General features: G+C 37.1%; 2 protein-coding genes across 5 annotated transcripts; both read left to right on the top strand.

Annotated features, from left to right (window-relative positions):
• The first annotated feature begins 565 nt into the window (after positions 1–565).
• Positions 566–15,411, top strand: LOC133850370 (diuretic hormone class 2). 4 transcript variants are annotated; one of them, XM_062286445.1, is made up of 5 exons: positions 566–671; positions 763–871; positions 13,033–13,142; positions 14,546–14,668; positions 14,757–15,411. In XM_062286445.1, exons 3-5 carry the CDS (start codon positions 13,051–13,053, stop codon positions 14,890–14,892), a joined length of 351 nt encoding a protein of 116 aa, XP_062142429.1. In that variant the 5' UTR covers positions 566–671; positions 763–871; positions 13,033–13,050; the 3' UTR covers positions 14,893–15,411. The 4 variants fall into 4 exon arrangements, with proteins under 4 accessions (XP_062142429.1, XP_062142428.1, XP_062142425.1 ...); XM_062286441.1 differs by having other exon boundaries at positions 568–671; positions 13,033–13,145; XM_062286442.1 differs by having other exon boundaries at positions 571–671; positions 768–871; positions 13,033–13,145.
• Positions 15,412–17,038: 1,627 nt separating this feature from the next.
• Positions 17,039–17,693, top strand: LOC133836625 (accessory gland protein Acp29AB-like). Its single transcript, XM_062267218.1, has 2 exons — positions 17,039–17,159; positions 17,215–17,693. Exons 1-2 carry the CDS (start codon positions 17,069–17,071, stop codon positions 17,691–17,693), a joined length of 570 nt encoding a protein of 189 aa, XP_062123202.1. The 5' UTR covers positions 17,039–17,068.
• The last annotated feature ends 18 nt before the right edge of the window (positions 17,694–17,711 follow it).

The following is a 17,711-nucleotide window of genomic DNA, read 5'->3' as shown; positions in this document are numbered from 1 at the left end:
TTGTGTGATGGCTGCCAAATGTGCAACTAATTGAAAATAATCTGCTGCTGAATAGATGATTATATGATATGATTAGCTGATAAGATCGCGTGACAAATGTGTGCGCTTGCGATAATTATGCGTAATTGATGGCTGATAAACCGATAAAGGAATACGCCAAAATTTTATGGTTCTGGGATTTTGGGAACCGTTCGACGTGTTGTGAGTCGTGGGCCGTCGCAAGTCACAGTCATACAGTGTGATACCACGTGTTGCACATTATTCATACGACGTGTGTGCCGCTGCCGCAAAACAAACCAAACACACTCACATAGACATTCCTACCAAACGATGACTGCGCACAATCTCAAGCACACAGACACACACATACAGTCAATGTCGTGGTCGTTCGCTTCGTGTTTGCGTCGTGTCGAGTCGTGTTGGATTGTCAGTTACCTGAACTGAAGCACATTCAAGTCGACGCTGCATTGAAATCTTTTGAATCTTCGGGCTCTTCGTTCGCATTCGTCGGCTCCACAGTCCATCTAGACTCGCGATTCGTATAAATCGAGTGCGCCTTGACTGCCGATTTCACTTACGTTTCAGTTCCATTGCGGTGCAGTTAGCTGCGGATAGAACCCGAGACTCAGCTCTAGATTCAGTAGAATCCATCAGTGGCAACATCAGCGACGGTGAATCTCAATATAATTTAAATCAAACAACATTTTTAAAGTGACAATATCCATCATATAGTTCATATCTGATTTCTTGTGTATTTTATAGTGCAGTTTTGAAAATATTCACCATCTGAATATCGTCTATTTTGACACACAAATCTTTAAGTGACATTCCTATAATTATATTCAAGTTTTTGTGCATTCCTTAAACAAGGGTAAGCTGTACGAGATTTCTTTCAAAAATATTATAGAAATATTTAAATGACTTTTTTGAAAAGTGCCTAAATTTTTAAAGATCTCTTTCGAACTGCATATAATTAGAAACTTCCTTTAGAAAGTTTAATATTCTAAAATATAGACAAATTATTTGAAATAATTCTTTTTTTTTACAATATCTGAGATTTGTACTTAAGAATTTAATGAAAATGCTTGGAATCGATTTCTGTTATAACAAGCCAATAACTCTCTACTTCTTTTCTATCTATTCTATTAAAAGTCAGTCATTTTAATATGAACATTCAATATCTTGATTGTTCTTATCTCATATCTCTTTTATTTCTATTTAAAATATTCGTTTGACAACAAAGTTATGATATTTCAATTGGAATATCTTTTGCTACAACTAAATCAAAAGAATTATGATAATAAACTAATAAACTTGTTAATGGCTGCAATAATCTCATGGTTGCCTTGTAAGATAATCCAAGTAATAATGATGTAGACTTCATAATACTTCAAACATTATTAAAATATTATTTCGCAAGTGAGGACAAAGCCCACACACTCGCACACACGCATACACACACATTGTCGCTATGCAGGATGTGTGAGACTCAGAGAGAGAAACTCTGGCTAGGACATTTGTTGCTTCGCTGGCCTTTTTATCGGCTCCACAGAGCTGTTCGCCTATGCGACCTTTTTTTTTGCTCGTTTTAATATCAGAGAAAATCTTCACTTAATATTGCAAAATTGAGGTCGCTTTGTACCTTTATTGCCTTATTTCGGTCTCTCAGCTTGGAAAACGTAATGCGAAAATCTTTGGGATTATCGTTCGAATTGCAAGCTTCAATAAACGACAAACTCGTAATGCGCTTATATTGTGGCTCTTAAATTTTTAATGGCAGCTATGATGATTAAAGTTGTGTGCTCTTTGGCTTCTACTCGTGTTAAACTCCAAGCGGAGCTTACCAAAATTTTCGTAGCAAATTCTGCGCAGCTAAAAAATAACTATTCACATTTTCATTATTTGTAATTACATCAGATTGTAGAGTTTAGCATTTAAATCCAAAAACTCTCACATTGCGATAAATGCCATAAAATGTTGTAATTCGCTTGAACAATTTAACATGGAAACTTTCAATCGACGAATGTCGCTCATCAACTTTCAGTCAAACGCTTGAATTATATAACCATCATATTTATAGATGCTCCAATGCTTCAGAAATCAAATTAAATGATGGAAAAGCAATGCTTACGGAGTATTCAATTAAATGTGAGACTTGGGTTACATTGACCCCGACTAAAAGTATTCTCCTGAGAATGTAATTAAAATAGTATTTTTAGAAAACAGCGTCTTTATGGTTAATACCACAAAATAAAACAAGACTTCTTCGATCTAGATAAATTCAGCTTCTCAAAGCAGATGGAACGATAAATTCTTGCAAACTTAACAATTCTAAGAAACTATGCTCATTGTTATGCAAATGATGTTTCCCAAAACAATTTAATTGTCTTTTCTCTTCAACACAGTTTGCAACATTGTTAATTTGTGTACATTTGTGTTGCCTACATTTCGGGGCTTCCAACTCAGGTGTTGTTGTGCAGACAAAACTACTTAATATAATGCAAAGGCCTCAAGTTATTTTATTGTATCTTCAATGGCGACAAATGGCGAAGTTTCCTTTTGAGCCTGCCATCCACCACTTGTTTTCTTTAAATTTACAGAAAATAAACAACAACAAGTGGGGAATCCTGAATACAAAAGGCACAAGGACGCTTTTGGGTATCTGGATTTCCTTCTTATTCTTTTTTTCTTGAGTTCTTGGGTGGGTATCTGTTTCGGTTCAGTCACGCTTAGTTTAGTTGAACCAAGAGCATACTAATAACTGGAACAGGAGACAGACTGCTCATCTGCTTGGCATCTCCAAAGTTTTTCATACTCAATTAATTCATAAGAGATCCCCTTCGGAAAGTTTATCCGTTGAGTGTTTGGCATTTTTACCTGAGCACTAATTAAAAGAACATTTATGAACTTCGAGTGGGATCTTGTGCTTAGGAAATAAACTAAAATAATCTTAAATTGCGGGTTACAAATTTCCATTTTCCATTTTTGTTGCTCATTTTGCTGCTGCTGTTGCTGTTGCTTTGTTGTTCATCTCGAGTTTTGCGTTTGTTCTTTTAATTAAATTTGCATATTTTTATTAATTAAATTGTTTTCGCAATGTTTACCCATCAAACTTGACGACGGCACTTTTCGGTAGAGTCGCCGCGTCGCCTTTTTGGCTTGCAACCCATATACACACACACACAGTTTTACATGTGTGTGTGTTGTATAATCACCATTGAGCTACAAATCCCAACTAAAAGCTGTGTTGCATTCATTCATTGCGAAATTAGCATATCTCCCGCATTTCGCCAGTCAAAACTCCAGAATGGAAAATACTCAAATAACATACAGAGAAAAGAAAGAGATAGAGAGAGAGAGAGAGAGAGAGAACCGCATATGGAATGTGGGCAATTGTAATCTTTATTCACGCCACGCATCCAACATTGTTGTTCCCCCGATGATTCCCATAAAAGTTTTGCTTCTGTTTCGCCTTTCCTTCATTAGCAAGTGGCTTTTTCGGCTGTGACTGCTTTGGAGGCGCATTGCGCATATTATTGTTATGGCGTTATTACGATCCTGGAACCCAACAAAACATATTTCAATTCGGACATCTTGAATGGGACACGAACTGGAGGCTGAAAATGTTTATGCCTAATTAGCTGAGTTTATGAGCATCAAATGTAAATTTCAACTGTTTCGCATTGTGGTTCATTTATGAATACTTCAATTTTAAAGCGAATTATCATCAAAAAAGGCTTGTTATTAACTGTTTATTGTACGGGCTGCAGTAAAACCTTAAGGGACTTCATTAAATGATTTACCATTATTTAGATTGGTTACAGAATTTATTAATTTTATACTTCACCACTTTAATCCGCTGATTGATTACTTCAGCTCACAATTTGTGAATGCTTTCTGCTTTTAATATAAAAGTCTGCATAAACATTTATCGCGCATATTTACCCAAAACAGAAATATATTGAAGATGCTGCCAAAGTGTATATGAAGAGTTCTTTTCGCTTTTGTTTTTAAGCCGCAAAGAATGCGCTGGGAATGCTGGATGCCCAAATAAAGTATTTAATTTAAATGCCGACCATAAATGTACAAATATTTTTTAAAGCGAATTTATTACAAAATGCAAACTTTGTCATACAAACAATTTGGAAGCCTTTAAGCAAACACGAAGAAGCTGCCATAAAAACAGACGCCATCGCCATCGCTCAAGCCTGAATGAGCCAAGTGAAGGGGATTGGAGGAGTTGAGGAGTGTGGTGGGGGCAGAGAGAGGCATCTTGAATGCATGTCTTATCACTGTGCGGAGTAGACTGGCAGACTGCGGAGTAGACTGGCAGCGGTGCAAAATTGTGTGAGCGAACTGGCAAAGAATTGCTTATGGGAAAATGCAGCATAAAATACTTTTTAAATGTGGATAAATATTTGAGAGCGAGACATGCCGCAAATGAAAATGAATATACGCTTCAATGGTATGCTTATGATAACATTTCAATTTATACTTTAACTCACATTCATGCTGATGTTAAAATAAACATTTTTTTTAGATATTAAAAAATGAATATGTCGGAGGAGGTGACGACAATAATAAGTAGCATACTTTTAGGTGTAGCAATGATTTGAAGTTTTGTGTATTGGCTAGATTTAGTTCAGAAAAAGTGTTCTGTCGAAGCTAGAAGTAGTTTTGTGATCGTATAAGCAAACAAATTTAAAATATTTGTTATCTAACATAAACTTTAAGCTTTGCTTTATTGCATAAATTACAAAAGTATTCTAAGCACGCTTCTGCCATAACGCAAAAAGGGATTGAAAACGAAGAGCAAGAATTTTGTTTTCTTTTTATGAATTATCGAATCGATGCTTACCAGTTGAATTGATGTTTGTAGTTTAACCAATAGGCAGGGAAAATCCATTGAACGTGGACTGAGGGAAACTATTGTGCAATGCCAGAAATGTTGAGTGTTGGCAAATCAGAGTGAAAGGCGCACACGAAGTTCGTTAAATGGAAAAAACATTTACATTTTAAACAGAAAGGCAATGCAAAAAGTTGTCGACTCGTTATTCAAAAGGTCTCTATTTGAGTTGTGCAAAAGTTTTGTGGCAACAATGCTCATAAAACATAAACAAACAAATGTCAACGAGATGTGTGTGCGTGTGTGTGTGAGAATGTGGCACCAAATGAACGAACGAACGAAGGCCTGGAACTGCCACTCGCTTGGGATCGGGGCAGGAGTGAGGAGGAGTCTTGGTGTTGGGACAGCAAGAGGGTTTATCAGGAACGCGTTTGATGGCTGACGGCAATGCAATGAAGCGAAAGTGAAAGAGCAACGACAACAGCAGCATTGACATCGATATGTATGTATGTACATATGAACGTTGGCAGGGATCATTCTTCCCCTTCCTCCTCGTCGACAGCGATTTCAGGTTCGGGAAGGTCGAAATTCTTACCCAAGGCAAGTCTCACACACATGCAACAATTACGAGTACAAAATTCTCAGGGGGGCATCAAAAGTTTTGCCACAATTTTTTGCAGTTGCTTTTCTTTTCTTTTTTTTACTTTGTTTTTTTTTTATACTTTGTTTTACTTACATCATTTTGCACCATTTACGTTCTTGCCCCCAAAAGCATAGTTTGTGCAGCATTTAAATATTTTTGCCACTCGTGACGCAGCTGAGCCAAAGTCTTACATACTCATAGTTCATATGGCTTTTAACCTCCACTCGTTTATTTCTGTTTCGAGCATCATACGAGTTGGAAAAGTATTTCCAAGTTGCTGCTTCGGAAAGGGCTTACAAAATGAATCGTAAACTTTACACTTTGCAAAACTTACCAAAGTCTCAAAGGTGGGCCACAACATAAGTGCCATCGATTCAACAGTTAACACTAGAGAAGTTTTGCAATTGTTGTTTAAATGTTTCGCCAGTTAATTGCAGAGCATCGAAATCAAAGCAAGTGCTTCTAGCCAAAAAAAGGCAGCTAGACTTTTAATGTTGCTACAAATCCGCAATGCAATTCGCTCGAGGCAATCAATTGTTGTACCCTGCAAAGAGAAATATAAGTATTCGAATATTTTTGTAATGTTTGTAAGAGTTTAATACTTTTTCGATTCATAAAGTTAAATTTTTGAACTGCTTTGAAAATTTTGCCTAAAAGTATGCAACTCAAATTTCTATTAAATCAATGAGCTTTCCTCAACTTTTCTGCAGGGTATTAAAGCGGCTATCATCGCCTAATTCGATAGTAGAACAATAGAAATTGTTCTTTTTTTATTTTCGGTTTCCCGTTTACATTTAGTTTGCATTGGCACATTAATTTTGAATGCTTTGTGGGCTTTTGGTTAACAGGTTGGAGGAAATGGAGTGAACGCCCAATCAAACGGTGAAAACATGGCGTACAACAACGAAATATACAAAACAATTCGAAATTCGAATCACCTGAGGCTAATTCACAAAATGCTCAGTTTAAAATAAATACATAAACAATTCAACAGCGAATTCCCATTTGGATAAAAGAGAAAACCAAAACCAGAGAATCAAGCAAAGCCAACATCAACATCAACACAGCAACAGGAACACCAACAAAATGAAACCTGTTGGTTGCCTACAATTTGCGATTTGGGCGGGCGTTGAATACCCTCGTACAATTATTTTAATCTGTGTCCGACATTTTTCGCATAATTTTCCATCATTTTTGCTCTAAAGCAGGCCGTCAATTGGGAAGGAAAGGATCTCGAGTTCGGGGGAGTGAGAAAAGAAAGTTAAAGCGAAAGCAAACCGCGAGCAAAAGCTAAATAAAAGTATTCCTTGGGTCGCAATGAATTTTTAAGTTAATGTAAAGAGCGCCAAGGTAGCTCTGGCTCTCTTCTTCCCCTTCGCGTCTTTTGCTATAGCTACAGCTATCTTGGGTCTTCACTCACAGCTCTAAGAAGTGACGACTCCCCAAGGATGCGGTTGCTCATCTTGTTGTTGTTGCTGTTGCGTGTGATGCTTTTAGCCTCAAACGTTAAATGCTGTGTTCTACCTCATTGTCTTAGCCGGGCCAGCACGTCGCTTCCCCCTCCTCCTTGTATCCATCGGTTGCGCCTTGACAAATTCGCTGGATGAGGAGGTGGAGGCATCTGAGTTAGGTCAACAATTTTTACATTGTTTTGGCATCTGAGCAGCGCGTGCTTATGTGAATGATGACGTTGAATGTTGTCCTAGTACCTCTTAAGTCGCAACCTCCTAACGCCATGTAAGTCGTGTGTTAGCATGCACAAAACTTTCATTCCCCTAGGGAAACAGCGCAAAAGATTTTTCGTCCTTACACGCAGCCATTAGAAGTTGCAATTACTTGACGTGCCTGTCATCCATGTCGAAGTCTGTAAGTTAAGTAAACTTAACTTAGTAAAATGTAGCTAAGCCCTGAGCATCGACATGATTATTAAACAATTAAGAGAATCAAGACAACTAACTATCCCAAAGCTGCAAAAGAAATTCAAAGAATTAATTCTAATTGCAGTGAGAGTTGTAAAGATAATTATGTTAATAGCAAGACTGGAATAAGATAGTTTTAGATAAGAAACGAAGTGTTATAGAGTTGGCTTAGATTCCTACAAATAATTCTTCAAATTGTACAAGATTTCACAATTCAATAATTCATGCTTAAGACTTGCCAAATTCCCTTAAGCTGTCAAATGTATCAAATTATTGTGCAGAGAACAAATGCTATCTCTTAATGGAGGAACTCACTTTAACATATTTTCTCATTTAATTGTAAACTGAGTGTTCACTTGCCAGCATATTAGACTTAGCCTTGAGCACTCTACTCACTGCTTTATTTTGGTCTAATTATGTATTCTATTAGTAAAGCATTAAACAGGTTTGCAGGTGGGATTAGTTAGTTGGACAGATTGCGGATATCGAAGCAGATTAGAGACAGACAAAACCAACTGTGGCTCAGCGAGATAAACACTGCTAATGACTGGCTCGTAATCAGTGAGGACGCGGTCACAGATTGATTGGCGGCGAGACACAGACAGAGAAACAGAGACAGAGAGAGAGAGAATGGGAGACAAATCAGAGCAAATAAAATGTGTGGCTTTTGCGACTTCCGTCGCCTGTCTGAATCCAAATCAATCTTGTGGCTACAACTTGGACGAGTTGTTTGCTTAATTTGACAAACGGAATAATTTGATGAATATCTAAATGGCAGCAAAGACACAGCAGGCAGTCTCAGTGTCCGTCTCCATCTCCGTCTCAGTCTCAATCTCCGACTACATCTTCTCATCCTTGTTTTCCACCCTCACAGCTCAACGACGACTTTGTCACTAATTCAATAAGCATCCAATTACAACACGGCATGAAACTGGCTCCTTAACTTCACCCTCCCGATGGCTGCTTCCATTTGGCCAACGCAACTGTGTCGTATACGTAATTTTCATTTGCTATATGAAAATTTAATGCCTGGCAAAAGTGCTGTCTTCAGTGTGCGTGTTAATAATTTTGCACAATTATGAGAAATGTCCAAGCATGCTGCCATTAGCGTAACTGCAATGTTTATGATGTGTCACAGAGTTAAAGCCAAAGGCCAACACGACTCTCGACTCAGCTTTAACACAGAGAAACTAAATACAAACTGAAATAGCAATAGAAATAGAAACAGAATATTCGAAAATCACGTGCAATTCTCATATTTTGAGCAGGCAACCCAGCCCGTTAGCAATTGAGTGACCCAAATTCAATTTCAGACTTGTGATATGCCTCACACCCGAGCTGTGAGACCAGAGAAATCATAAGTACGTTTTCAGTTACCAGCACAGCAGGTGACCACACTCTCCTCTTGCTCTTGCTCCTGCTCCTGCTTCATCCCTGTTGCCAGGCAGTCAGCCATTCAGTCACTCACTCAGCCAGCCAGTCAGTCAGCTAGTCGAGGTGCTGCCCCATAATCAACGCAATGCAATTTCAATGTCTGCGTCTCGTGTTTCACTTTAGCCCCAGCCACAGTGTCCCCAACTGTCTCCCCATCTCTCCCTGTATCTCTCTCTCTCTTTCAATATATCCCTCTCTTTCACTCTGTGCCCCATTGGCCAAGCAATTTATAATTTCAGCCCGTGTTTAGGTAAACAAGTCTTGTGGCACATGTTAGAAATTAAAGAGACAATACGTGTAGTTGACCATGTGACTTGCCTCGCCTCGCCTCACTTTGCCTTGCCTCGCATTGCTTTGGCTGTTTTGATGCTCTCGAACAGCTCGTTAGCCAAATGCCAAATGCCTCAGTTGGACTCCCAGTGTGCTGACCAAGCAACTACTGACCAGATACAAACATAGCAGCTGTGCTTATGATTGACATTCCATTTAACTTCTAAAAGAATTCAATTCAAATCAGCTTTTTGCTAAATTTGACCTCTTCTATTGAATTGAATTTTATACATTTCGATGCCAGCTAATTAAGCTCAAATTTAATGGATTCGTATAATGTCAATATTTAAAGTGCAAAAATTGACTCGGATAACTATATATGGTTCAGCTATAAACTCTGACATTAGGTTTAAAAATAGAATTCACATTCAAATTCCAATTTAAATTGAAACACATTTGAAAACTCTTAGAGAAAATTGCCAATGAATATATTAGGCAATAAATATTGGCATTAAACTAGTCTGCATAATAACGCAAATACTCTGAAAAGAATTGTGATTATATTCGATACTTTCAACAAACCAATGCATACTGAAAGTATTGTTTAAACTAACCAATTGAACAGCAATAAAATGCAATCAAATCAGGTAGAAATAATTGATTGCAATATGTATCAAATGCAATAAATCTCAATGCCCAAGTCTTAAGTTAAAGTTGAATTTGAGGCAAATCTTGAGCTTGAGCTTCAGCTGAATCATGAGTCATGACGTGAGGCGAGTGAAATGATTAACCTTTTGCGCTTTGTTGGCTGCAAGGCGCTTAGATCAAGTGCATTTTACAATTAATCGCCTGGCACTTCGCTGATTCCACGAGGTATAAAAACCAAGTGAAGGCAACTGTGGGGGGAAGTGAGAAGTGCGAATCAGGCAATCGAATGGAGGATGCGAAATGCTGCACTTGACACAGGAGATGGAGCAGAAGTTGCAGCCAAGTGTGAAGAGGCCACAGAGTGTGTATGTGTTTGTGTTTGTGTGTGTGAGTGTGAGTGGGGCAAGGTCTGGCTTATTTGCTCCGTTTGATGCGCTTGATGGAGGGCAAACATTATAAATATTTAGTTATTTGCAGATCGAGCGCATAATGAATTGTGCACTGACCGAACAATTGTTGATTACTCTCGTGTTACACACACATATAGATTTTATTTATATTTATTGTATTTTTGGTTGTCGACGGCAAATATTATCATATTTGTATATTATTATTATTTTTTGGCTTATTTTTATTTGCATGAGCAGCTAAGCCTTTAAGCCAAATACATTATGGATGTGAGATTGGGCTCGGTTCTCGCTTTGCTTATCGTTCGCAAATAAAATGCGAGAGTAAATCGAAAACGAAATCGAGATTTATGTGTGTGCAACACGCTTTACACTTGACCGACTTCGGACCAACGAGGCGTATGCGTTATATGTGCTGAAATACTATTTACGTACGGGGAAATTCGATGTTACTCTCCGACTCTTTCATTATGGCCATAAATCAAATGCGAAAATGATTGATAAACGGTTGGTCAAGTCCACTCACTCGCTTCAGCGAACTGTCGTTTAAGCAGCCTAATAACAAATGTCGTCGGCGACAACCCATTGCTGTCAGCAATCATACGCACTGTTGTCCCGCGCGCACAAAACAAATACAGCAAAAAAAGAACACTGAACTGAAACGAAGATGAACGGAAATTGTTCGTCGTTGCGTTAAATCCGTTGATTACTTTATTTGTACAAAGTGCGCGACGCGTTCGTCCGTGTATTTCCCTTTTGTCTCACTCGTCATTGCTCTCTCTCTCTCACTCCTTCCTCTGTGGATGAGCTGTCCTTGCTTGGCTTGTTGTGTGGTCCGATAAGCAGACCACGCAACCCCCAGCAACCCCAAACAACCTGTGGCTTCCCTCACTCCACGTCTAACAAACAACTTCGTGTAATAAAACGCAATCACACATTCGATCTCATTGTGTGTGTTTGTGTGTGTGTGTTTGTGTGTGCGACTTGCGTTTGCTTTGCTTTCCAAATGGTAGACCATTTTATATGATTTTAAATCTGCTTTCAATAATGGCTTAAACGCACCCAACCTGCGCGTGCTTTTATCTGTAACTGGCAAATACACAAAACTCGTACTCTTTCTTCTCTCCTATACTGTATACTTTTATGGTACAATAATTCTTGGACTTAGCTTGCCCCAAAAATGAAAAAATAAAACCACACGCAGTTCAAGTGAATTTTCTACATTTTTCTCTAATGACAATTCGATTTGGTCAGCTGCAAAAAAGATGTTCGTAATTGCACACTCATGCGTTTGCCATTTATTTGAAGCTTTAAAACGAGTTTATCTTCATTGTCCTTTTGTTTCTGAAATGTCTATAAAAGCAATTGTGCAGTTAAAATTGAACTAATTACGAGCTCAAATTCATTAAGGAGAATGTTTGAATAAATTGTGCAGTTTATGTGAACTCAGTCTATATACATAATTGGTGTTGTTAAAAAGGAGGTCAAATATGTATCATTGCTGAACTAAATTGAATTGTATTGATACTTACTTAAAATGCTGGTATTCTGGGATTAGCACTGAACTGATTTGAATAGATACTTACTTTAAGTATTGCTTGAGAAACTCATTAGCGGAGTCTTACTTACTTCATGGCATTCAATACTGCAAAGTAAACAATTTCAATTATAATTTAATTCAATTCTTATTAATGTGAAATGGAATAGCAAGAATAATTTTGTGGAAGAGTATAAACAACTAAATATCGTATAAGAAATATATGAGACTATTAATTACACTTTTTTAATAACCTGTTTCCTCTATGAACGGAAGCATTCACATTTTTAAACATGTCATAAACTTTTTTCTAAGTTCAATTTCATTACTCACTCTACAAATAATGCACATATTGAGGGCTTCACTTTGGCATTTCCGTTTCTATTTGATATTATTCTCTAACTCATGTTCGATTTATTGGCCATTGCGGTTTCAACGTAATGACAAATGTTGCACTTCTACTCTCGAAGCATCAATGGAAATGTTCACTCACCTGAACTGAACAACTGTTGGCAGATGATGCAAGGTGCAAGATGAAAGTGTGATGAGTGAATTGAGTGAAGTCCCCCAATAGAACGATAGAGTTAAAGCGAGGGAGGGAATTGCGAGACAAGTCCACTGTGTCAATTCATTTATCCGGCTGACCGGTGTGTCCTGGCTGTCCTCGTTGTCCCGGCTGTCTCAGCTGTCCTGCGGGTCTCCTGTTACCGCTGATGTCAGAGACAAATGTCAGAGAGCTGCTAAAGTTTTGCAACTGTAAACATAACAGTGACAACAGCATTTAGAGGTAGCAAGGTGGCAAGTTGGGAGAGTGTCCTCCTCCTGCTGCCAGCAGGCAAGGAGGACAGCCAACAGCCAACAGACAACAGCAAGCGGGCATGGCCGGCGACAGGATGTGCAGGAATGCACAAGTGAGTCGACCTGCTCATATTGCGGGCAAAGCAAATGACTTTGTGACCGGGCACTGCGTGGAAGAGGGGTAAGGGAGGGAGGGGAAGCGAGGGCAGGCAGGAGAGCTGCCGCCTATGCTTCGCTGAGCAGTTAATGAATCACTTAATGGAAAATGGTATACCTGACTTCCGTTTTGTGTCCAGCCTGGGGGGCAACTCGTGGCTACTCGTAGCAACCGAGTCTTGGCCACACTTTCGATCGATTTTTAATTGTCTGTGGTTTATATTGCGCATACGACGTGTGTGTCCAGTCGTATCGCTTTACATTGCTGCCTAACTGAAATGATTTGAGTGCAAAATGATTTGAAAATGTGTTTTTTAAGTGATTTCGTATTAACTCTACTTACTTTGGATTCTCTCTCTGATTCTTTATTGCAGCAAATAAATCGCAGCGCAATGATGACAAACAAATTCGCTTTTGGCGCCTTGGCCCTTCTAACCATTTGTTTGCTGGCCATCTCAAGGACCGATGCGGCACCAATGCCCAGGTAGTTGTACAATAGCCTTAATGCTAGAAAAATGCGATAAATTAGATGATAATAATTGTTAAAGGAATTCGATTTTAATAACGATTATACACAGAACGAAAAAATCTAGATTACAAAGTAGATTGCAAATCTTGATTTAAAAACTTTTCAATTTTAATCTAACTTTATGCTTAACTTACATCTTAAGTTTCAAAAAATATTATTTGAAGATTAAAATATTGCTTAAAGAATTCACTTTTTTCTTTCTATGTTATAAAATTCAAGTTAAGTTTATGCTATTTAATTTAATAAGAATTCAACTAACTAGAAATTTTGCTTAGTGAATAATGCTATAGTTCATAAATAAATACTATATTATGAGTATTGTATAGTATGATTAGCATTTTAAACATATTTTTCTTTCATATATTTTGAAATATTTATTTCACTATAAAATTGATCACTTTTACATTTTTAGAATTCGAAAAGAGAGTAGTACTCGTAAATATGTTAGCTTCTTCGCTAAGACATTTTAAAGTAAGAAACTTAGCACTTAATTTAATTGAAAACAGATAATGATCACATATCAGGTAATTCTGTCTCGTATTCTCGTCACGGACAACTTGGCATCTCTGCCACACTGTGATGCTGCTGAGCTAATTAATTTCTGGCACTTTTGCTGCGAATATCTGCAAATTTTGGAATTAAAAATATTTGCCGAAACCAATTACCGAAAGTGTGCTCTGAGTACACTCGGCACTCGTTGCCCATATGCGAACAGGAAAAAGGACAGAAAATGAGGGTCGCAGCACATGTCGCGCAGCTCCTTTATAACATATATTTTATTCGTCTGTCTGCGGTCTTTGCCCTGTGCCAAATTTCACACTTGATGCCGTTATCTGCGGCGCAAAATGTTCACTTTTTTCTCTTTTGCGCCTTGTGAAAATTTCAATTAATTAAATGTAAACGCTGCTAAAGTGACAGCTAAATCTGCAAACGTGTTAAATATTTAAAAGAGCACACTTTAAGTAATTACATTTTGCAATTTAAATTTAATGTTTTATTATTTCTAACATATTTATGATTGTATGATTTGACGTTATCGTAAGTGCCAGATATTAGAGTACAATTAAACTCGCTTAATGGGTGGGAAGTCAGTTGGAAAATGAGATTCATGGCATATCTTGATGTTTCCTGATTAGAGCAAGGTTCGGACTTAAATTTTATGCAAATGCTTCGCAAATACAAAAACAAAACAAAAGCAAATTACAAGCTAAAAGTAATTAGACGGTCTGTTAATTTGAAATTAGCAATTGAAATCGGCAGGCAGCGAAGACTAAATTTAAAAGTTAATTATTTATAAGGAAAACAAAAAGAGAGCACACCACTAATATTCCACTTGACTGATTTCTGTGCCACTACAGCCAAAGCTCGAATGGCGGCTACGGCGGCTATAACGAGCTCGAGGAAGTGCCCGATGAACTTTTAATGGAGTTGATGACACGCTTTGGCCGCACCATAATACGAGCACGCAACGACCTGGAGAAGTAAGTACTCGCCTCTTGTTGTATCTGTCACCGTAGAGATACACTTGAGTAATGGCTATATCGAAATTTATATGATATATTATAATAGCTCGAAGCGCACCGTGGACTTTGGACTGGCGCGTGGTTATTCCGGCACTCAGGAGGCGAAACATCGCATGGGACTCGCTGCAGCCAATTTTCCCGGTGGACCGGGACGAAGGCGGCGTTCGGAAACCGATGCTTAAATATCTTAAAACATCTCTCGATCACGATAATGTCGAAAACTAAATGCGAAAATCTATTAAGAAAATTACACAACAACAACAACAACAACAAACGTTTTTACAAATTTTGCGGATCTTAAATTTGAGTTTTATTTTTCGAAATATGATTTTTCAATATTTCAGCGCTATTTTCGATTCATTGTATATACATATATATATTTATATTGAAGTTATTTCGATCTATTTGCAAATTAAACAACACTCGCATGTTTGCTAAAAACACAAAAGAAATATATTAAAGGAAATTTTCACGGAATAAAAAGACAAAAATAAAAATGTTAAACTGTTGCTCCAAAGTTATAAAGTGTTTATGCATCCTTTAACAATTAACAATAATATATATAATATAAGAGTACCACGATCATGATCCCCTCTCGCTCTCTCGCTCGTCTTAATGTTTGAAGCAAATCAAAAAAGAATAAAACAAAATACGAAACCAATTGAATTGCATTGTAATGAATTCGAATTAATCAAAAATAACGCGTAATATTTAAGCACAAGTACAATTCTATACCAAATATTCAAGTGTAATTAAAAACTCGCGCAAAAAATCTTTAAATAGGTATGCCTTGGTCTAACACACACACACACACACACACACACACACATTCACACTTATACCAACACATACACACATATGGACACTACAAGCAAATTTTTTGTTGAGTTTTCGCTTTACTTGTTTTTCGCTTTTTCTTTGCTATTTCTATTCGTAACTTTGGAAATACGCGACTTCTCTTAGGCTTACTATCTACTAAGCTACACTAACTTTGAGTTAGTTTTCGAAATATTTCTTGTAAATATATATATTTGATTTGTGTAACACGAATATATCAAAAATATCGGAGAACGTACATGCATACATATTATATACCATACATATATGGATTAATGTGTCTATTGAAAATCAATATCGTAACGAACAATGATTAAATAAATTTACATTTAGAGAAACTCTAATCCAACAACGTCTTTTCAATGGTGGGGCTAAAGAATTTTGTCAATCAGTTTTGCTAAAATGTATTTTAGAATGTGTGTTTTAATTTTTATTATAATTAACAAGTAAACAAGATACAGTCGAGTAATAAAATCAAAACAGTGCGGTATTAATTTTGAAATATATTTAATTAATATACCGCATAAATACTAAAAATTTACCGCATGTTATCTTTGGTACTTTGGTAACTTTTACCATTTTCATCTGATTGCAATCAAATTTTCAGGAATCATAAAGAGAATAGTTGTTATTGTATGTAAATCTCCCTGATGCACAAAGTTGTAATACTCTTCTTCCCTTTTCTAATACCCTCTTACAAATATAAATTTAGTAAAATTAATTAATTTCCAATCTTTAAACTGCTGAAAGTCTGAAAGATTTAATTCAATTCACATTTGCTCCAAAAAGTATGCTACACTTTTTATTAAACTTAACGAGGAGTACAAGCAAATATCATAGAGTATTAAATCTCCGCCATTTCGCCATCACCTCCTGATAAAGTGTGTGTTTGCTTTCAGAAGTACACAAAATAAATGAATGCAAGTGTCCAAACAGCAGTATCTAGTCGTAGTCGGTAACAAATTTATCTTTGGGGACTCACAAATGCACAACAACATTGATATTTCCATGCGAATTAAATTTATGCACAAATGTGGCCACTCACAGATACATGTGTAAACACATGCACACGCACAGGCACACACACACACACACTCTGGTTTCTAGGATTAGATAGACAAAGTGAGATAAGTGCACCAGGTGGTGTCATAAAATGCTCTGATGCCCGGTCTCGTTCACAGCGTGCACCTTGCCAATTACAGCTCGATATTGATAAGTGTAATTGCACAGTTAATAACAGGCGAGGGATCCATAAGCAGATTGATTACAGCTAACTAAATAAATATGTTATACTACGAAAAGTATTAATAAGGAATTAGTTTGGAAGTGAGAAACCGTTTGAAGTAAAGCTGAGTAAAGTGGGGAGTAAACTGAGATTAAAATAAGTAATTGAGCAACTCTATGTAAATACACATTATTATTAATACTTATTTATTATTTCTTTATCGCTGTATAAATACCTTTTACGTCTCATAATCCTACTCATTGTGTTGCTGAACGTCGTGTACTTTACTTCATAAAATGCATAAACAAATTTTGTTGATTTCAAATATTTATTGTATTTTATTGCTTTTTCCATTGGGCTCCGCGTTATACGAGCCCGTATTGAACGGTAAAGTTATAAAAGCCAGAGTAAACAAAATAAACAAATTATTGTTGTACCTTAGGTAATCGCTCAGCAGTATTTATCAATCACAATATCGGCGATGTGTTTTATGCGGAAATCCCGGAAGGATTTGTGAAAATCGGTTATATGTTTCTTCATATCGATCAAACGGAAATCGTAAATTGGTTTGGTGCCGTTGAAAAGTGCCGTCGAATCAATGGACATCTCATCAATCTGCAAAGTCTTGACGATTTGAAGAATCTGCAAAATCATTTGGATACATCCATTGAGTACTGGACCGATTTGAATAATCTCGTCAAAACAGTATATTTCTATTCATTGACAACGGGAACAAAAGCTGAATTACTCAATGAACCATCAAAGGACAAGAGAGACTCCTATATGTGTGGCATATTGCGTTTCAATAAAGAAGAGGAAAAGTTCGAGTTGGTCGAAAAAAATTGCACCTCGAAGACAGGTCGACCCATTTGCCAAACAACTCATCCAACCACAATAGATGTTGTAATAATTGATAATTGAATTGAGAATTTTAAATAA

Source organism: Drosophila sulfurigaster, chromosome 2L (genome assembly GCF_023558435.1).
Source record: "Drosophila sulfurigaster albostrigata strain 15112-1811.04 chromosome 2L, ASM2355843v2, whole genome shotgun sequence".
NCBI classification, from domain to species: Eukaryota; Metazoa; Arthropoda; class Insecta; order Diptera; family Drosophilidae; genus Drosophila; species Drosophila sulfurigaster.
Note: the sequence above shows the minus strand (reverse complement) of the source record. Positions and strands in the feature narration are given on the sequence as shown.